The 22500-nt window shown below is 42.5% G+C and overlaps 1 protein-coding gene across 3 annotated transcripts in view; it reads right to left on the bottom strand.

The window, feature by feature from the left end:
* Positions 1 to 2437: 2437 nt before the first annotated feature.
* The window catches only part of myo1f (myosin IF), a 35495-nt gene continuing 15432 nt past the window's right edge, over positions 2438 to 22500 (bottom strand). For 2 of the 3 annotated variants that reach the window (XM_079505764.1, XM_079505766.1), the window contains 21 exons: positions 22362 to 22496; positions 21801 to 21933; positions 20867 to 21063; positions 20337 to 20417; positions 20121 to 20207; positions 18996 to 19082; positions 17499 to 17666; positions 16577 to 16662; positions 16386 to 16467; positions 15659 to 15765; positions 15358 to 15456; positions 14906 to 15050; positions 10521 to 10635; positions 10256 to 10425; positions 8515 to 8660; positions 6829 to 6975; positions 6212 to 6360; positions 5117 to 5182; positions 4518 to 4722; positions 4214 to 4386; positions 2438 to 3672 (listed from right to left, as the gene is read on the bottom strand). In XM_079505764.1, the coding sequence (XP_079361890.1) occupies positions 3596 to 3672; positions 4214 to 4386; positions 4518 to 4722; positions 5117 to 5182; positions 6212 to 6360; positions 6829 to 6975; positions 8515 to 8660; positions 10256 to 10425; positions 10521 to 10635; positions 14906 to 15050; positions 15358 to 15456; positions 15659 to 15765; positions 16386 to 16467; positions 16577 to 16662; positions 17499 to 17666; positions 18996 to 19082; positions 20121 to 20207; positions 20337 to 20417; positions 20867 to 21063; positions 21801 to 21933; positions 22362 to 22496 (2655 nt within the window). In that variant the 3' untranslated portion in view covers positions 2438 to 3595. The remainder of the gene's footprint in view (positions 3673 to 4213; positions 4387 to 4517; positions 4723 to 5116; positions 5183 to 6211; positions 6361 to 6828; positions 6976 to 8514; positions 8661 to 10255; positions 10426 to 10520; positions 10636 to 14905; positions 15051 to 15357; positions 15457 to 15658; positions 15766 to 16385; positions 16468 to 16576; positions 16663 to 17498; positions 17667 to 18995; positions 19083 to 20120; positions 20208 to 20336; positions 20418 to 20866; positions 21064 to 21800; positions 21934 to 22361; positions 22497 to 22500) is intronic. The other variant, XM_079505765.1, reaches the window with a different exon arrangement.

The raw sequence follows: 22500 nt of genomic DNA on the forward strand, positions 1-22500 counted from the left end.
ATGCAGATACTGTGACATCACGCCCCGTTGTGACAAGTAGGCTGATGAATCATATCAGACTGATCGACGAATATACTACATTCCTGCTGTCAACAGGCATTCAATCAGGGCGGAGGTTGATTTACCACCACTGACAGTGCATGGATGGACGTACGCGCTATAGTAGCCTGCAGAGTGACCTAATCATGATGCCCCAATATGACTATTAAACGTATACAGTTATATGATTGATTTTATTTGAATTCCCCCTTCAAATTGCAGTATCAGGCGACTTCCCTTGCCTTGCAGTTGCCCCCCTCAGTCCTCTGCAAGCCTATAGGCTTCTGCTCCGGCTGCTCCGGTCCCACGCGTTTCGAAAGCGGTATCGAACACGCCTATACTGTATACTGTACATTCATTAATTAACCATTCTGTGCCTCTTTTTCGGTGCAGCATGGACTCGGCTGGAACCTCCAGTCTACAGCTGGAGGCATCACATCAGGGAGGCATTGCCAATGATTGCCTCTCTGCTCAGCCTCTGACTGATAGCAGTGGTAACCAATCGTAGGCTATGGTGTCTGAGCCCACGTGTTTCTCATTCTGCGCTATTATTCATGTGGTGTTCTGGAACCCCGTGTAAATTTCACTAGCCTCGTTGAAACTGGAAGCCCATGTCTAGATTTTACATTAAGTCCATAGTTAGCCGCTATGTCTTTGTAAGTTGTAACTATTAATTTTATATACTTTATGGAGTTGTGTTATATCGGCTATTGAAGAGCAGAAAATCATTTTGAAATAAATATCCTAAATAAATAATAGCTATAATATAATAAAACGAATTAGCCAAAACTCAATCATGTTTATTGCTTATTGTTTCACACAGCCTATATAGTAGCCTATATAGGCCATGTGAGCCCATGCAAAAATAGTGTCAATATTGACAAGAAATGGGCTGACATTTTTCCAACTTATTCAATTGATTATTTTAATGAGCAAACTCTTGTAGGCTTTAGACTTGGTCTCTCTCAGAACCTGTTTTGTTCATTTTCTAGCACTGCATGCAGTGAAACTTTCAACAATTACTCAGACACCACCATAGGCCTGCTGCAGAAGCCAAGACATGCAGTCAGATGGATGCCAAGACAGAAAGACAGACAGTGCTGCTCTCTGCATGATGTTGTGTTAATTAGCCTACTCTCAGGGGAAGAAAGATTGTGTCATGAGAGAACATGACCTCATTGCTCATTCTAGACTGAGCACCTGACAGGTGGATGTGACGTGTAGCCTATATCAGTCTGAATTCCATTAGGCCACTTCGGCATGTAGGCTTAGGCCTAGGCCTATTGTTAAAGGGATAGTAGAATTTACTAGCCCTTTAACAATATAGGAATCACTTTCAAATATGTTTGAAAGTGAACTATCGGATAGTTCAGTTCAGTGATTCACCAGCTTGTTCCCACATCAACGTAATTCTGATTGAACCTTGTGTGTGCAATTTTTATTCATTTTTGGTTCATCTTCATTTCATGTGCATGATGTGTGCATGTACTGATGCACATGGGACACGTAAGCATCCCCCCCCCCCAACACACACACACACACACATTCATATTTAATGCACACATGTCACATGATGCAGGACTGTGCCCTAGGGCAGAGATGGAGACATCTCAAGGGTTTTTAAGTGGTGCAACCAATTCATTAAGGAGCTTTGTGTGTCTCTGGCTGCCTGGCTGGGTCTGTCCCTGGCTGGCTGGGTCTGAGCACGAAAATAGCGTTTGGTTGGTTTTCACAACCAAGTGTCACTGTTGCGCAGCCTGTCACACACACGGTAATTCTGTCATTTCTCAACCGTTTCGGACACGGGGCGGCTCGCTGGAACCGGCCCCATGGGCGCGTTCCTGGGGGTCTGGATGTTCCCCGGGGACTCTGTCATTCTGTCATTTCTCGACCGTTTCGGCCGTGGACCGGCTCGCCGGAACCGGACCGGCACCTGTGGGTCTGGAAGTTCCGGGGACTCCCCGGGGACGCCCACACGGAGTTGAACCACTTACTTCACACGGGTGTGATTTTAAATGAATAAGGTAGTCCAGGTGAGCAGCTGAGGTGCACCAGCCAAGAGACTATGGTCAGTTCAGTGAAGGTGAGAAAGAACGCTTTGGTATTCTATTATCCACATTGCCTGTATACAACACTTGACCAACATGCTGGAAGTTTATAATTAGCACCTGTAGTTTTTCACTCTTTGATAACAGCTCTTTCTTTATTAAAAAGAGTAGAAAAGAAGTGTCCTTTACATCAAATCATCTTGTCTTGTATGAAATCATATTGTGAATCCGTTACAGTTCAAAATTAACTCATTGAAGATTGAACTACTTGAAGACTGTAAAAAATATTTATTTCTCCACTCATTCATATAAAAAAATAAAAAATATTTTTTCATTGATGGTTTTACAAAATACGATAAGATTAAAGAAATGAATTACGGAAATCATTATTTCACCACTAGATAATTTTATGGTATAAAAACATTGTATATATTCCCAGTGTAAGTCTTTGAGATGAATATATAAAAGAACAACAAGACCTATATGTCTCCCATGGTGAATTATGAATGTTTGAAAAAATCGTATTCCAAAAATATGTTTTAATCTCTTTCTCTCTTTCTTACATTTGAAAACACTGTTTTTGTTTTGCTATGATGACAAGTGAAACAGTTTAATTCCGGTAATAGGTGAATTCATTTTGTATTGTAATACTGTACCTTTACATTTACATTTACTGAATGGTCACCAGACTATTAGGTAGCCTATTGCAAATGAAAACATATATTAATTTCAGGTGACAATAACAGGTCTAGACTTGCTACTCTATAACTGCAAGGCTGACTTCTGTGAGCTAATAAAGAAGGTGTTTGAAGGTGGGTCAAATAGCTTGTTGCTGGGTCACAGAAAACCGGAATCTCTAATATAACAACAGAGATGAAACCCAAGTATCATATTGCACCAGATCGCCTTTTATTTAAATCTCATGAGACAGTGTCTCCGTCACTATGTTAATACAGTAAGTTGTTGAACAAGTTATACCTATTTGTGTACAGCAACTAAACAGGCTGGGGCTGCAGATCCACCTACTTTTGTGATGTATTGCTCTGTGCGCTATAGAGGCCTTTCACAGAATACCTTTAATGCCTATTTATCCTCCATGTTGGTTGCTATGTGCAAAACAATAATCGCCGTATTGATATACCGGTATACAATATTCATTATTTTAACATAAACATAATAATTCGGTCACAGCGTAACAGTAATTTCATGCTTTTCCAATGTTTTACCTATTCTACCATGGCACGGAAATTGGGCATTTTAATTTGAAAGTGGTTACCAATGGTTACCAAAGTGGTTACAGGCAGTCATGCTGCATGGAAGAAAGAGAACTATACAAACATTCCATACACAGCCTCTATTAACATTATGCCCCGCAACAGACATATATGCATACTGACAGTTCATAGCTGACCCTGGTCAGTGGGTTGAGAACACTGATCTATTCTATGCACATATTTTCACCACACAAAAATAATTATCTCCCTAGAGTAGACCAGAACATATCACTGTCAAATCTTCTCTGCATAGTTTCCAGGGAATAAACCCTCCTTGCCTCGAATCCTGCCTCTCCACCAACCAGATGGATCTACAGTGAAGAAGAGCAGGGAGAAATGTCATTAAGAGTAATAAAAGAACGCACGGTGACCTTGGAACAGTCGCCACTAGGTATTCCTAAATGTAACCTCACCTCAGTAAAACTAAGCCTAACCCTAAACTTATTCATAACATTAACCTCAGTAAAACGAATAGAAGAAAACAAGAACCGCTGGGGCGAGGGGTCTGCAACAAAAATGGGGGGGGGGGGGGGGGGGGGGGGGGGGGAGTGTGTTTTAGGACGAGCGTTCCGGTTAGGACTAGTTAAATAGATATTCAGAGATGTGTCTGTCAGCAGCGGAAATCTTTGTTTGCCTTTTTAGCGTATTCTTTACACTGACACTGTAGTATGACAAAGTAGGGCATTCATTTATCATTAATTTACGAAAAACATAAAAAGTTGAAATATGGATATAAGAGGTTTCTGCCCGACAGCAGTGATACTACTCTATATATAAAAGTATCAAAGTATGTAATAATATAATTTATTTATTTAATGAGCTCTTCCAGAGCTCAAGTTCACTCCCACATACCTTCATTTATCAGGTCAATGGTGTCATTGGCTTCAAAGCTGATCTCATCTGTGTCTTGACCAATATACTGATAGAGCGCCCGGCAACGGGGCCCCTGGGGCCGCTGCTGGACTTTAGGATGGCTAGATGGAGCTGGGGGAGGCCGCTGGCCAACGCTACTTTGCCTCCGCTTCCTGGACCGAAGGAGAGATGGAGAAAAAAAGAAGAGAGTGAGAAGAAAATAGAAAGGATGGACCTCAAAATCATTATCCATCTCCCCTCTTCATTTCTTTCCTTCTAGTTAAATGGAAGTTATCAGCCATACCCTGAAATGCCCTGATCAGGCACTTTGAGGAAATCCAAGTTCCCTCGCTGCTGATGAGCCTGGGCTCTCCGGCTCTTCTGAGAACCCAGTTTGGGCAGGGCTGTGCTGGGTGGCGGGCCATATTTATTGGGAGTGGAGTAGGTGGCGTCTGATGGGGTCGGAGGGGCTCTGCCTCTGGAAAACTGTGCTGCTCCATTCTGGTGATCTGAGAGAGCGAGTGCATTTTATGGAGGGAGCAGAGACAGTTTCGTGAGTTATTTTGTTTACAGACGCACGCACGCACGCACGCACGCACGCACGCACGCACGCACGCACGCACGCACGCACGCACGCACGCACAGTCACACACATACATAATACAGTTTTCCCACTCTGTACATAGTGTTTTATTTTTTTCCTGAAATTATTTTTGTTTTTTGTTTGTGATGATATTGAATGCTTCAGACTAGTCTAATTTTGGGAGGTCTAGTTAGTTAATGTCAATTCAATTAAAACCAAAGGCAGCTGGTAAGGGATAAATAATGTATGGATAACTCTAGCCTATGAGGAGATAGAACTCTGGAATTAACAATGTAGAAAGCTGTTCAGTAGAATAATACCTTTGCCTCTGCTGGCTGGCTGGCTTTGCCTCCCTCTTCCATGAGACTGAGTCTTCCTGGTTGGCTCTGAGGAAATTATAATTAACTTATTGTTATTATATATACATACAGTATACACTACAGCAATGCATGAAACAAAGAATCAGCCACTGTAGAACAGTGTTTTTCAAACATTTTCATGTCAAGTATATGGCTGCAGACCCCTTCTGTAAATATTTTGCAGGAACCCCCATAAGAGAAGCTTTGTGTAAATATTTTCAAAGCTCCAAAGTCGTCACAATCTTTCAAGATTTACTACCAGCTCACAACACAACGTGTTCCTTTAGATTTCATATATATAATATAAGTATATAAAATTGGGATAAGTGGTTGAACTGATTTTGATCCTATATTAACTAACCAAAGACCCCTGCTCTGGTTGTCCCCAGGCCCCACTTTGGTCTGCCCCCGGGGTCTCCTCCCAGTGGGACGTGCCTCGAGGACCTCCCTAGGGAGACTCCCGAGAGGCATATCCTAACCAGATTCCCGAACCACCTAAGCTGGCTCCTTTCCAGGCGAAGAAGCAGCGACTCTACTCCGAGTCTCTCTCGTGTGACTGAACTTCTCACCCTATCTCTAAGGGAGATGCCAACCACCCGTCGAAGAAAACTCATTTTGGCCGCTTGTATTCACAACCTTATGCTCATGTTTCTGACTCAAAACTTTTGCCTCTAATATTTGACTATTTGTCCAATTTTTCATTCAAGAGGTATTAAAATGTCTTTAAAGGTCTTAAAGGTACACAGGTATACAGTATTATGTTGACTTGTTTACTGTTGAGTTGAGAAAACAATGTTGCACATTAAGCTAATCATCTGGGCACGCCCCAAAATCATTTGGGGAACCCCCACGGGTGTCCCGACCCACATGTTGAGAATCACTGTTGTAGAGGTTCTATTACTGTTTACCCATATGCTGCATGTCAGCTGCTGCAGTGAGTCACAACTGAAAGCCTGTTCACATGCAATGTGTAGGAACACTGTGGATACTGCTGAGCCAAGGAAATGAGAGCAGTGTAACTTTGATTTGACCTGTTCAACATCTGTTAGAACTTACTGGAGGTCTTGGGCATGCCGTCACCCACTGTGACAGTGAGCGTTTTTCCTCCAGGTTTGATCTGTGGCAGGTCCCCCTGGCCCCTCTGGAAAAGCACCAGCCTGGAGCCTCCTCCACCCCAGCCCTCTTTCTTAACTCTGAACTCCAGCCTAGGGGAGGCACAAGGTGGTGCAGAAGATGTAGTGAGTGTGAGTACACAAAATACTGCCTAAGATTTCGTTTTTCTGATGTGTATTTGCCTATATGCAAACATACCTTTTTGATTGATTGAATAGTTTATTAGACAAAATGTAAAAACAGTACAGTCAAACACAAAGGGATAGCACAAAAAAAAGTTATTGTGGTCTTGTTTCCGTTTAGGTAACAACAAGATTCAATATCATAACAAACAAAAACAAAAAAATATATCATTTCAGGGAAAAAAATAAAACACTATGTACAGAGTGGGAAAACTGTATTGTGTGTGTGTGTGTGTGTGTGTGTGTGTGTGTGTGTGTGTGTGTGTGTGTGTGTGTGTGTGTGTGTGTGTGTGTGTGTGTGTGTGTGTGTGTGTGTGTGTGTGTGTGTGTGTGTGTGTGTGTGTGTGTGTGTGTGTGTGTGTGTGTGTGTTCTCCTACTTGTCATTGAACGAGAGTGAGAGTTTCCTGCTGGTCCTTTCCTCGTAGCGTTTACATAACAGGCTGAGAAACTCTGTCTTGAAGTTGGACTCAAGCAGACTGTCGTAATCTGCCTCATGCACGATGAAGAAATCATCCTGTCTCGTGCTACAGAAAGGGAGAGGAGGTTTAATTTATACCCTGCCTCACTTCCAACTCTTTCCAGGGCCGGCCCTCCCATCAGGCAGAACAGGCAGTTGCCTGGGGCATCATGAGGGGAGGGGGGCATCCACCAAGCAAAAAAATAAAACACAGTGCTTAAGAACCCAAGGGGGCCATGGTCATTGTTCAAGGGGGCATCACGAAAAATCCTGCCTAGGGCATCAAATTGCTCAGGGCCGGCACTGACTCTTTCAACTCATTTTCATTAAACATGTTACATGTTGACACTTTGGCATGCCTTTCTCAAACCTTCTCTTCCAAAATGTTCAAATGCGAGAGTCTGCTAATTCAAAGTTGGGAACAGGAAGCTGTCAGCTGCCCTTTAGACCGGAACGGTATTCGACCAATCACGTCGCAGTGTGGAAGTCAATTAGTGATATCTAAAAATGTACTGATCTATTATATTGTCACTGTCAGGTGGAAACCTTGTATGTCTAAAATAAATTTACCTGAGTTCCAATGGATTTAGCATAGTTAATATTTAGTCATGAGCTAAAAACCACAGACATACTTAAAGAATATCCAACGATCTCACGTCCAGGACTCGACTCTTCATCAACACTGACCTTAGTATATCTTCAAGACTCAAGACCCTCAACCTCTTCTTATCAGAACGACCTCCAGAACTCTTATCATCAGGATGCCAACACTATACCCAGGATCTATAGGCACATACTCTTTTGGCTTGAGCTAGTTGCCTTGAACCACAGGTTACATTATCTAGCAGACACCACTGCAGGGGGAGAAAATAGCTGGTCTACAAGTTCTCAGCACATCACATCATGATTAATTTGTCACGCGACGAAAATGAAATATTTAGATAGACACACTTTTTATTATAATTCGTTTTTCACTTTTTTCTTTTACTTTTTTAATAAAATCCCCCAAAACTATATATATATATATATTGTATATGTAGACCAAGGAAGGCGTTTCGCCATGTAGGCTTCGTCAGGTGCTTTGCATGCAAAGCACCTGACGAAGCCTACATGGCGAAACGCCTTCCTTATGCAAAGCACCTGACGAAGCCTACACGGCGAAACGCCTTCCTTATGCAAAGCACCTGACGAAGCCTACATGGCGAAGCGCCTTCCTTATGCAAAGCACCTTACGAAGCCTACATGGCGAAGCGCCTTCCTTATGCAAAGCACCTGACGAAGCCTACATGGCGAAACGCCTTCCTTATGCAAAGCACCTGACGAAGCCTACGCGGCGAAACGAGTCGTGAAAATAAAGCAATGAAGCAAAAATAATCTTGTCCTGAGCGTCTCTGGAGTGTGCGGTCCCTTCCTCTTCTAAGGAAGTTTTCCTTGGTCTATCTTTTTTTTTCTTTCTTTTTTTTCTTAAGTAGATAGGGTGTGTGCAAAGAGGGAGATGAGAAAAGCATGTTCCAATGTCACACTATAGATCGATCATTTCTTGTTTCTTTAACCCACATTATCAAGCACAATACCTCCACTAGGTCATCTCATCTGTTGTCCATACCTGAGAGACACACCACTGATGCTTTCGAACTCCAGCTTTCGTTTTAGCACCTCCCTTATCTGTCCTTTCTCTGGCCCCTTCTTCACCTTCTCTCTGCCAATCAGATAGATGCACTTTGGTGTCAAGATCAGGTCCCTCTTAATGGTCTGGATGGGCAAAAAGAGAAGAAAGGGGGTTGAAGAGAAGAGTGGAAAGGTATGGAGAATGAGGATGGTGAGTGTGTTGTGTCCACAAAGACACAACTGATACCGCTGTGTGACGCAATAAAACTAACATTTGTTTTTTCATTCCTTTTAAAGATTATACTATTAACAGCACGACAGTTTGATTGTCTCCACCAGGCCGAAGGCATGGGGAGAGAGTATGTTTTGCACTCCGTCCGTCCGTCCGTGTGTCCGTCCGTCCGTGTGTCCGTCCGTCTGTGAACAGCTAATCTCTGGCACCGTTGGCTTGATCGCAGCCATACTCTGCACACACACTCCCTGAATGCCAGAGCTGAACCTCTGCTCCAAAGTTTTGGCATTGGCCTGTTATAGCGCCACCAGGAGGCCGCTTTGTGCAAAACAAATGTTTTGACAGTACACCTACAGATTTAGGGTTAGGGTCCAAACATTACGCAAATTGGTACACAGTCTCTCTAGAGCCATTCAACGAAACGGGTCTTTCAGTTTCAGATTTTTCAGACTCCATCCTGATTGGCTACGATTGGCTTCCAAAGTTCGCAGGAGTGCTCCGTTTCAAACAAAATGCTGCAAATCATGAACATATCGTGTGATTTCCGTGAAATTTTGCACGCACATTCCCACTAGGCCGAGGAAGAAATGCCACTTGAATATTTTCAACTCAGCCTCATGGTGGCGCTATAACTGGCCGATTTGTGTTTTTACCTATAACTGCACCGATCTGTGTAAAACCATGTATGCACACTCCCTAGAGGCCAAGGAAAAACCTTTGCCTGGAATGTTTCACATCTGCTCTTTATAGCGCCACCAGGAGGCCGACATATGTAAAACACATTTTCTAATATTACTCCTTCAGATTTTATCCACATTTCACGCAAATCGGTAGACATGCTCTCCATAGTCATGTGATGTGTGATTTGTTTGATTTCTCATAATTATCCATCCTGATTGGCTACGATTGGCTTCTAAAGTTTTCAGGAGTAGCCCGTTTTGTACCCGTTTTGTGCAAATCGCCACAACTCCTCAACGCAGCGTCCGATTACGGTGAAACTGTGCATGCCTATTCCCACTACTAGGCTGAGGAAGAAATGCCACTTACAGTTTTCAAATCAGCCTCATGGTGGCGCTACAACAGGCCAAGTCGCGTCACACACACACACAAAAACCCAAATAAACATCGTTTATATTACTCCTAAACATTTTGCCAAACATCACACACACTCCTATCCTCCTGGTGGAGACCTGTGCCCAGAAGGGCACTTTTTCTAGTTTTACTTGACTCTGTCTGTATTGATATCTGACATTGTAGGATTTATCACTAACTCTCACAGTATCACAAACAAATACTCTTAGAAAGCCAAGTATGTGACTTAGATCTGCATTCTTTCATTCAAAGAGAAATTCGAAGAGGAACTCCCCCTCCAGGCCTACACACACACACACACACACACACACACACACACACACACACACACACACACACACACACACACACACACACACACACACACACACACACACACACACACACACACACACACACACACACACACACACACCTTGAACCTGCGGTCAAACTTGGTGACAGAGTCTGCGAAGTCCACCCGCTCCCTCTTAGCTAGGAACTGTCTTAGCTCAGGTCTCTGCTCCAGACCAAGGTAGTCGCCCACAAAGTTCCTGTTGATGCTGTTCCTCCTGCGCTCTTTGGAGTTGTACAGGATGTCTGAGGCTGAGGATGGCAAGGAGAGACATGACAAGAGTTTCAGAGAAAGAGAAGAGAAAAATATAGATCTGACTCTAAACTGTATACACAACACAACTCACCTTCCTCTCTCATCTGTTCATACTTCTTTCTAGATATGTATTTTCTCCAGGCCTTCTGGATGAGTCTGGCAAAGGTGTCAAACTTCCTCTCTCTCATCTCCTCCAATAGGAAAAGCTACAGAAACATAGAGGCAATTCAAAAAGAATACTGTATCTCTTCTCTGTTTCTAATGTGTCTTTGGAACAGGCAGCCCCCCCCCCCCCTGATCAACGTTTTGCCTGTTATCTCTCCTATGGTAGCCCACATCAATAGTGCAACATCTTATACAAAATATCTATTATACATTTGAAAAGGTGTGCCCAAGCCCAAACCACGAAAAGAAAGTCACCAGCTACTACGTCACTGACACGCTGCAACACGCTGCAACACACACTGCAACAACACACTAACACGTCACACACTTACCCTCCGCGTCGTTCGTTCCCTATCTCCTCATGTCGCGCCGCACGGCCACACTCAACCAGCCGCGTAAAAATTGTCATCGCACTGCCACTAAAGCCGGCTCCCGTCCACACGCGCAAACAATATCAATATCAATAATAAACACAAACACGCCACAAGCACCGACACCCCCGCCTAATTTGTTGCCACGTCTATGAAAACAAGCACAGAAAAAATGCCATTCAACACGCTACTTACACACACTACCACTCGCTTACAATACGCGGACCTGGCAACACTACATTCCCTCTCCCATTTGCTCACAGCCCACCACGTGACCCACACAGGGAGGGAGACGATTGCGTGATGCTTCTATGTACAGGATTCTATAGGTCACCACTTTTGGTGTGACACACACACGGCTTCTGTTTACTATGCGTTGTCAACACGTGCTGAGTTGACAAACATTGACCGATTTCGGAGAAGACTGATAGTTTATCCTTTAGTAATTAGGCTGTGGAAGTATTCACACTAGGCAACTTTTGCATTTATTGGGATTGGCAATTTGGGGAGAAAAGGAGGAGGAGGAGGTGATCAAGCTCCACAACACCACATTGGTAGGTAGGCTCAAGGCTGCATTTATTTTCCTTCTTTTTCCTCTCGAGGGTGCATGGGATGATGTGAACCCCTCCAGCAGGCTAGGGAGCACCGCTCCGGTTAGCGGAAAATGACCGCGGGGTGCGGGTTGCCAGGTTTTTTTATAAGTACAGTCTTTACATTCAATTAAAAAAAAATATATATATAATACATTTTAATTTACGTCATATTTAGCGGCATTTCGACCTAATTTCTCTGTTCTTTGTCAATGGCAAATATTGAGACGTGTGGGGACTAAAGCTGTATATAGGAGGGCCCTCAAACACATTATTTGATAACTTTTCATCGTGCTCCTCAAACAAAATGTGTGCTACTAGCCGCGATTACATACACAGTTAAAATAATAAGACATTTGCGCCAACGACTGCGTCGACACCTGGCGTGGAACAAACGGGACGAACCGAGGCGCATATATGGATAACAACAACAACACTACACGCGCGCTGCAACACAAAACAGCTGCATACAACGCGTGTCACTGTGCACTTCTGTATCTGTGGACTTCTGTATCGCAACGCGGGGCAACGCAACTCTGGGATGAGCGGGCCGAAGGCCCGCGAAATTCTAGTAATATACGTTTTGGGTGAGAGGCTAAATGTTATCAAATGGACACCGTGGCTTTATGCAGAATAAATAATGGACCTTTACACGAAAAGGGTTGAAAACCACTGTCCCTCCCTGAGCACTGAGCAAGCTTAAAGCATGCGCTGGTAGCCGGCGGTTGAAAACTAGCGCTCCCTAAAATAGTCTAGTAGCCAGCCCATAGAGCCCCATTGTGAACCCGGACATGTTGAGTACACCAACGTTTTATGTTAGAAATGTTGAGTATGGGTCCCCAGCATGTAGTTGCATATGTTGAGCAATTTTCATAATTGGCATAATATGTGACCATACCAATTAAAACCTATAGAAGGCAAAATATTCAAAATTTCATCATGCTTTATGTAGCATGTGACATGTCAAACTAGGGGGTTTTCATGATGCTGAATCCATTCCAGGCATTAGTTTTGCAAAAAAAAACACTCATTGGGCTAAAAACGGCCAATGCCGTCATCACAAATTGATGATGTCAGCACATTTGGGCAAGTGGGCATGGCCGTTTTAAGCCCAATGAGTGTTTTTTTTTTGCAAAACTAATGCTTGGAATGGATTCAGCATCATGAAAACCCCCTAGTTTGACACATCACATGCTAGATTAAGCATGATGACATTTTGAATATTTTGCCTTCTATAGGTTAATGGTATGGTCACATATTATGCCAATTATGAAAATTGCTCAACATATGCAACTACATGCTGGGGACCCATACTCAACATTTCTAACATAAAACGTTGGTGTACTCAACATGTCCGGCCGGGTTCACTTTTTGGCTACTAGGCTAAAAACTCAACACCTACGGACACCTCCGGTAGCCACGCCCCCTCCCCCCTCGTCCACACACACACCTGCTTCAAACAGACAGTCATACGGGAGGCATACTATGGTCCGACGGAGCATTGGTTCGACAAGAGTGAATTAGCAACTTCAACTTATAATGCAACTTTACACCTCATGGAATTTGAGTGGAGTAGTCTGGGTTGTTAGGAAGTGCATGTGTGACAGTCAGACTGGCAGAACTTTAAAAGAGAAGTTAATCATCCTCATCATAACAAACTGCTTGGTCAATTTGTTTTTATTCTGCAGGTGAATTAGCTACCTATGCTATGCATTAACGTGCGTGTGCGTGCCGTGTGCGTGTGCGCGCGCGCGTGTGTGTGTGTGTGTGTGTGTGTGTGTGTGTGTGTGTGTGTGTGGGCCTGTGGGGAGAGAGAGAGAGAGAGAGAGATCGGGTGAAATGAACAAACAAAGGTGCAATAAATATACAGTCAGACAATGTTTTGCTTGGGGTGTCACAGCACCACATCCTTGTATGAAACAGTTTACCAATGATGGTTTAACAACCTGTTACAACCTGAATTGCACATCTAGATTTCTATCTCTCAATTTATTTCAAGGCATAGGCCTACCCTAGTCATCCAGGCATGTCCACAGCTTCCTTCCTAAAATGTATTATTTATCCTATATAAAACTAACATTACGTTACGTATATAGTTTATGTACACCTACATATACTAGGCTGTGTTGTGACAGGATAGTATATTGTTAGGCTGTATAAAAAGATATATGTTGTAACCGGAAGGATGGAGACCTAAAGGCTGTGTATCAGGATACAGTGTACAGTATGTGGCTCTTGGTCAGCTCACTTTCTTTCTTTCTACCATATGTACTCAAAGCTTATGGTGTCTCTCAACCTGCTCCACAACCTGCTCCACAAGCCAGGGTGATGACCCCAGATCCCCAGCTGCTCAGCCCTGAATCCAATCTTCTGTGACATGCTGCCCTAAATCCCTGACCACTGCACTACACCGTTACAGTATGTGCAGTACTAAACATCCAAGGCTGAGTGAGAACATGGCAGCCAGGAGAATGAGGCTGGTCGGTGCCATTGATACTGGGAGGAAAGTACTGGCCAGCTAGCCAGATGTATGGAGGATGGAGATGACTGGAGACACCGCTGGAGGCGCTGAACTAGTTACTAGAGAGAGAGCAGGAGGCTCTCTATCCATGGGTTCCAAAGTTTGACTTTTGCATCACTTACACAACTGATGAAGTCAAGTAGAAAACAGCCCAAGGTAGGAACTTTGTTTTTTGCTTCTTTGCTGCTGCTGCTGCTTGTTGTATGTGTATATTGTATGCTGTGTGTGTGCTTCAACTTCAAGCTACTATTTACTGTCATTTTGGGACCCAATGACTGGGTGGCACTGAAACATTCAGACAGTAACTGTTTGTGGCTCTGGAATTGAATTGAATTGACTGGAATTATGTGTGTGGAAATGTGAGTTGTAACAGGGAACAGATGTGTATGTGGCTCTTGATCACTTAAATAATCCTATGAGTGAATTAAATTTGAAGACTGATAAACAGTATAGGTTATGTGTGTTGTGTTGTGTTCATTGCGAGTTATTGTGACAGACTGGCTGTATTGGTTCATGACTGACTAGCATGGTGGCAATTTGGCAAAGAATGTCTTTATGTAGGCCCTGTCTGTCTGTCTGTCTGTCTGTCTGTCTGTCTGTTTTTTTGTGTTTTTGAAAACTATAGATTTTTTTTATCCAGCTCATGAATGTAGCCTGTGATAGTGTGATGTCAGGTAGGTCTACTGTCTATGATGGACCCACCCGACACAATAGTGGTGGTCCCCAGGTTGCTCTTAGTCACTATGGTGGTCCCTGGGTTAAAATCTGTTGAAAACGCCCAATCTAGATAAACATAGACATTAGATCCAAAATTTAAACTGCATTTTACCGATTCAGGGTTCTTGACAAAGATCTTGGTACGTCCCATTTGGTACTGGTCGTTGTCCATATTAACCGACCTAAGGAGGTGAAGGACCCCCTGTTGCTCTGGACCCCTCCAGCAAGGCCATGTCTCAGCAGTCAGAATGGCATACCTAAATACAACACACAATGCACACACGCACGTTTATATTACAGACTTTGTGGGTGTGTCAAAAGCAAATTGCCATAAAGAATAAAATGTTTACATAACATGCTGGACCAACCTAACCCTAATCTTAACCTTAACTACAACCATACCAACCTTAACCACAAAATGGGGACCAGATAAATGTCATCAAACATAATGTAATAAAATCAAATGACACACTCGTCTGCATGCACAAACTAACAAATGCGAGTCGCGGATACTCGGAAATCGGATGCAAAAGCATATACTGCACCCAAATAATGGACACTCACCTCTGCAGGAACTTATTAAAGACCCTGCGATAGGCAAAGCCTGCCCTCCGTACACGGATGTTCTCCCGCAGCCCAAGATATTCAACCTGATGTTTAGCCCTGTAGATGTGGAATGCCATCATTATTTGCTATGCTGATTTTGCATGTGTTTCAGGGAGAAATAGAAATAAGGTGTGCGTGTGTGTGTGCGTGTGCGTGTGTGTGTGTGTGTGTGTGTGTGTGTGTGTGTGTGTGTGTGTGTGTGTGTGTGTGTGTGTGTGTGTGTGTGTGTGTGTGTGTTATAATTGGTGAACATGCTAACCTGCTATCCTCCCAGTCCTTCGGTCTCTTGGTCTCATTGGGTTTGATACAGCGAATATACTGAGGTGTGCACTTCATCAAGGTCTTCACAAGATCATTGGATTGTTTCTACACAAATAATGCACATTGAATATGTCAATGGCTGCAGGTTCTTATATGGTACTTTGGATGGATACACATTTGGCTACACAAAAACAATTTACTATATCTGCTGATGTAGCGATGGGTTGAAATGAAAACAGGCCCACATACAATTTACAATTTAGGCATTTAGCAGACGCTCTTAATCCAGAGCGATTTACATTAAGCAATAACAAAAGCATGGCATACATCACATATATAAAAAGTAGTTATCATGAATCATGCGTAAATTAAGAACGTAACAGTGGAGTATCTATGTAAACTATACATACTATACTATATCATATATTATACATGTGTACAGTGTACTATAAAGTGCTATGACTACATAAAGTGCAATTCTAGAGCTGTCTACGTAACAAGCTATAAGTCTGTTTAAAATACTATCTAAGTCTACATAATGTGCTATCTAAAGGGCTAGGCTAGGGCAAGTGCTACGGGCCATGGTGGAGTCTGTACTATGTAGATCCCACCAATAAGTGACAAAGTGACACAATGAACAGTTATACTATGTAACTGTTATGTACTGTACTGTACAACTCTGTGGTCTACCACTGTAGAAATATGCTCCATATTTCAGTTCTTACCTTAATCTTGGAGCTGGCTGTGGTTGGTCTGCCTTTCTTCTCTGAATTTAGGTTGTCAGGAAACAGGCTACGGATGAAGTTACTGTGGAGACAAATGTAGGCAATACATTTATTACAGGTGTAATACATTTGCTATGATTCCCTTTCATCCAGATAATGACAGAGTACATGCTGTAAACATGGACACTCACTGCACGCTGCTCTGCATCAGCTCAATTAGATCGTTGAAAAGGACATCACGGTTTCTCTCGCAGAAGCCATTGATATCGTATGACACCTGAGGTGATACCAAACATTAGAATGGGACAAATACACCAGCCAGTCATTATTGAGATGAACAAAGACAATTCACTCCAAGCCCTAAAAAGAAAAACTATTAAAGTTAAACTTATTTGCTATAGAATATAACCAGTAGGACGCCTGAGGGCGAGAAACGACCTCGCCCTTTACACATCCGCCTCGTTGACGGCAGACTGCTGGGCGAGCACTGGTGCTTTGGCATGGGGGGTCAGATCAACATGGAATGAATTCTGTACTGGCCATACGCATGACTTGAGTGTACAGGGTTTGATGAGGTCAGATCAACATATGTAATGTCAGAACAGGTCAGCTCCATACAGTATATGGAGATCTAAGGGTGGTAGCGGGGACATTCTCTTGAGTGTACAGGGTTTGATGAGGGCCCAGGTAGGGCCGGGCCTTCATTTCCGGGCCTGTTGAGAACTCTAGTCTTCGCCAGCTGCCGAGTGCGGCTGCACTAATAATAATAATTATTATTGTTATTATTATTATACATTTGTTTTTTATGGTGTTTTTATTTTGCAAATTTTGCTTATGCTGCACTAAATGTGACCCCTGTGAGTCAACCTTATTAGTGAATTAGTTGTTGGTTTGTCACTACTCAATGTGCCAAAGTAAAGTCCTTCAAAGAGCCTCATTGTTGGCACAGTGGCTCATCGTTTAGAGTGACAAGTCTTGTGCCATCAAATGTGAGTATGTGACTGTTGAACATACTTTAGTTTGCATACAAAGGATACAATACGTTTACCGGGAAAGTGGGTTAAACAACGTTCTTCACAGCCCATTACGCATGTGATCTCCTCAGTTTCCTACCTTGCCAGCATAGTGGTGTATGACAAAGCCAGCGTTCCAGCTGTTGAAGTGCTCGTGCGTTCCCACAGAAGCCTGGAGCTTTTGCAGAAGGGTGCCGTCTGCCCCCTCACCCTTGGCATGCATGGTGGCACACACGTCATCCAGCACACTCATTACACCAGGAGGGTTCTGTAAGGTGTAGACGGGTTGCATAAAGTAACTGTGTGTGTTCATGACCTTTAAGGATGACTTCACCCATTTTCAACCTATCTTCATATAATTGGTCCTCAGTAATGCTCATTATAAGATGACACAATTTAATTATTTGTCTACTCCGTCTGTGGCTCAAAGGAGGGCTCTGGACAGTTCAGAATTCCGCCTACCAGTGACATCATCAATGGTGAATCTAAGATAACCTGGAAAGTTAGGATTGATTGATTGATTGATTGATTATAAAAATGTGAAATCTATTCTAACGATGATGTCACAACTGAACTGTCCACAGCCCTCCTATGAGACAGACGAGTAGAAAACAAGTGTACCTTATTATCAAGAGCATTAGTGAGGACCAATTATTTGTTTTGAACATTGGTGAAGTCGTTCTATAATGACGAATATGACATTTTCACTATCTGGTAGTAAAATAACAACTTGTTCTCATAGTTCTCATCTTTGTTGTAATAAATAACATGGACTGCACAAAAACAATGAGTTTAACAAAATTCAGACCACACAGGGCGCAGGCCTTTCCCTAAACTTAAGCATTAAATGTCAACAATACATACAATAATACAACAATAATAGTAAAATCACGTTTTGCCATTTTAGAGTTTTCTACACAGTATATTGAGAATGGTTTAATTATTATTATGAGGAAATTCAGGGAGTGACAGAATCAAGAAAAAAACAAACACAGTTGGGGTTGATAATAACACCTGCCCGGGGCAGGTAAATAAAATGGTAGGGCAGGTGAAGTTTGCTACCGGGTTGCCCGACCGGGCAGGTGCACATTATGAGTGGGGGATGCAACCATCTTCAATTCGCTATAAACACAACACGTCACAAGATATAACTGTCTTGAACGTGGTCAGAGCGCTCTGCGTCTCTCCCTATCTCTCTACCAAGTCCCTCTCTCCATCCCCCTACCACACACACTCATGAAGTGGCTACGGCATTGCGCTCAGGTGAAAACAGCTAATCTACAAGCTCACAATATCACCAGGTTGCAAAAGCCATGAGTTTTCTCAAGCCAGGGATCAAAATTGTGACCATTTTGGGCACAAATGCACCTGAAATTGAATCTGTGCAACATAAAAATATATTTGGCAGCACCTGTGGCTGTCCATAATTTCTGTGGTGCATGTCAAACTGGGGGTCCTTGAAATTATCTTATCTTTTCAAATGGGGGTCCTTGCCATGAAAATGTTTCCCTACCATGCATTAACATGCAAAATGTACTGTAAATAGACTATTCATTCATAGGGCTTCTTGAATGAGTCTATGTCTTTATGAACTTACCAGTTTGTTTTCAATGAGATCACACACAATCTTGTTGTTGAAGTATTCAATGGGTGTCCACTTGATGCCCTCCTGAACATACTCTTCCTGGGATCAAACAGAAGGAAAAAGCCACTCCGTGAACACTAAACAATGTGTGCTACTGTCACAGCATGGTAATTACATATATTTGTTGAGAATATTTAGAAAGGGGCCTCTGCTTGCTTGGTGCAATGATGAGGTGGATGGTTAACTTCAACTTCAAGTTTATTGCCATAAACTTACACCCAGGTAAAAAGGAGCCAGTGAAATTATTTTGTGCAAGCTTCCCACAAGCGTATCAAATATCAAAACGAATATCAAATACACATAAGGTGTGAGACAGTGTGCCGCAGTCTCTTTCGCTTCTTATTGTCATTGTTTGATTGTATAGGACCCGAATGGAAACAAGACCGTAGCACTTGCCCTAGCCTCAGCGACCTTACAGGTGTATGCATATAGCCTCAATTTATGCAACTTAGATAACATTGTATGTAGACATAGCACTCTATAGTGTATACATATAGTTTAATTATATAGATACTGCTAGGTTCTTAGCTTACGTATGATTCATGATGACTATTTTGATGTATTTGATGTATTACCATGGTTTTGTTCTTGCTTACTGTAAATTGCTCTGGATTAAGAGCGTCTGCTTAACTGCATGCACCCTGTGCTGTCTGCATTTTTTATTGTCTAATAAAGTAATAATAATTAAAAAATCACACCTAGGCTGTGTGAAGTGAGGGGCGCTAATATATTAAAGTCTAACTCATGTTGCTATGATTAGGTGATGATGTAAAACAAACGGTGTCAAAACAAACATTAAATTATCTTTATTGTTAATCGGATTTAATGTTTGTGTTAGGGACAAAACAAATTTCGTCATTGTCAATGGCTTTTTTTAAACAACATTTTTACTGAAAACAAACATTAAACCTGTATATAGGCCCTCAAAAAATAAAATAAGAAATAAGACATATATTCAAAATGTATCTACAGTCAGAATGACAGCTCAGAGCAACATTGTAAATGTTTGCATTTTAGACTGACATCTAGTGGCCGCATTGAATAACAGAAGAGGTTGACAGTAATGACTCTGGATACCTGCTCAGCCTTGAGGGTCAGTTCAATGAAGATCTGCTGCAGTTTCTCATTGACAAAGTTGATACAGAACTGCTCAAAGCCATTTCTCTGTCAGGGAGGACACAATAAAACCAACCATCACTGTAGTTAACACAAAGTAGGGGGGTAAAAGGACTTTCATATCTGCTGTAATGCTATAATCATTTCATACAATGCTGATTCTCATGGAAAACTAACCTGGAATATCTCAAAGCCATAAATGTCCAATACTCCAATACTGTACTCTTCATTGGGCTTTTCAATGGCATTATTTATAGCCTAGAAGCAGAGGGAAGCAGAGAAAGTGAGAATGATACTGATCTAGTGAGAATGATACTGATCTAGTGAGAATGATATTGATCTAGTGAGAATGATACTGATCTAATGAGAGTTATATTTCACTAGCGGTTCAGGTCGCTACGCGGCCCTCACACCACTACAGTATGTGGCCTATATTCTGTAAGCAACATAGAATTATATTACAAAGTATAAATTAGGCGTTATTATGTTAATGCAACAGTGTTCATTGTACATGTGATCAAAGATCTTTTACTGGACACAAAGATGTTGGTGTTCATATCTGGCCTTTACAATCTGGCAAAGAATTGTATATTTAAACACAAGCTACATCATCAAATGTCTGATATTTATTATTTATGGGGCCCAAACTATGAAAAAAGCTCTTGTCAATATATTACAGTATCAGTGATAGCTGACATGATGCAGACCTCTACCAGGTAGTCAAAGAGGCGTGTGTAGAGGGCTTTGGCCAGGGCATCGCGCGTATAAGTGGCTTGTTCTTGGTTCAAGGTCACATTGATGCACTCAGACTTTCCTCCACACTTTGTATCCATCTGTCGGCTAGTCAGTTTGTTCTGCAGACGGTTGGGATCAATTCCCAGCAGATACGCAGGGAAGGCAAGCACTATATGGCATAGAGAATATAACGATTTAATTAATCATCAACAATATTAAATAATCTCCCAATGTTAGTAACAAAGAAGTGAAGCACTTAAGTAGTAGCATATATAATTTAAATGAGACAATATTTATGTTCTGGGAAGTGAACACAGAAAATAGCAGTCACATGTTGGTGACATTTTCCTTCCCTGGAAAGAAAACCCCCATCAATTAGCGGCTAGGCAGGGATTAATAAGACAAACCCCAACGAAGAAGAACTGGGTAATCAGATATACAAACAAATCATTCAATTAGAGTGACATTTCTCATGGGACAGATTTTGTTATGGTGTGAGTTTTCCCACAGCTCTAATTTGCTGACATCCCCACAGGTGAACATATTCCATTAATGCTGTGTGTGTGTGTGTGTGTGTGTGTGTGCGTGTGCGTGTGCGTGTGCGTGTGCGTGTGCGTGTGCGTGTGTGTGTGTGTGTGCGTGTGCGTGTGCGTGTGCGTGCGCGTGCGTGCGTGCGTGCGTGTGTGCGTGGTAGGATGGGGTAGATGGACATGAGAGATGTAGACGAGTGAGATAAAAGGGAGAGTAGGTATATAGGTAATAGGTATACAAAATACATGTGCTGTATTATGTTACATGCGTGCGTGCATGTGTGCGACGTACATGCGAGTGTGCAGTGCACGACACACATGCTTGTGCCAATGCGTGTACTGTACGCATGCACGTGTCCGTGCATGTCTCACTCACAGTCAGTGCTCTCCACTTGCCCATAGTTGCCTGCTTCTATGAAGGTGATATTTCCCAGGTGCAAGATGCCTCCAATGATCTGCAGCACCTGTGCCTGAATGTCCTGTGAGATGCCAATAACCCCCATGGCTTCCTGGTGACAACACCACAGCAGTGGATGGTTAGTTTTTCCAGTACTATTTCAGAACAGTTATTGCACAATGACAGAATATAAGAATGACTATTCAGATCACAGATGTCACTCTCCACCTATACAGTTTACACTGGTGTAGAATTCAGTTATGGGGATCCCTGGCACTAGATCGTACGTATCAATTTGGTATTTGAGAATACATTTGAGAATTTGAGAATAATAAGGTAACTCTTTGAGGCAAGGACATAAATAGCAGCAGCAGTTTAGACATGAATATATTTGAATAGCAAACACCAAAAAACAATATAATATAATATAATACCAGCTATGGTGTTCGTTCTTACTGTATGTCATAATGAGGTAAAAGGATATAAACACAGGAACTTCCTGTGTGAACCACATACAATGTGAATTTGGTTATTTTGTACCATAGTCTCTTGAAAGTCCTTGCTGTCGTTGGTTCCATCCACTTTGTAGGTCCCAGACTGGTTGAGGTAGCAGTAGTAGTCAGGAGTCATGATGCCCAGGGCCTCCTTCTGCTGGGCATTGGCGCCCTCTATCACCTAT

The sequence above is a fragment of the Electrona antarctica genome, assembly GCF_951216825.1.
Source record: "Electrona antarctica genome assembly, chromosome: 7".
In the NCBI taxonomy this organism is placed as follows: Eukaryota; Metazoa; Chordata; class Actinopteri; order Myctophiformes; family Myctophidae; genus Electrona; species Electrona antarctica.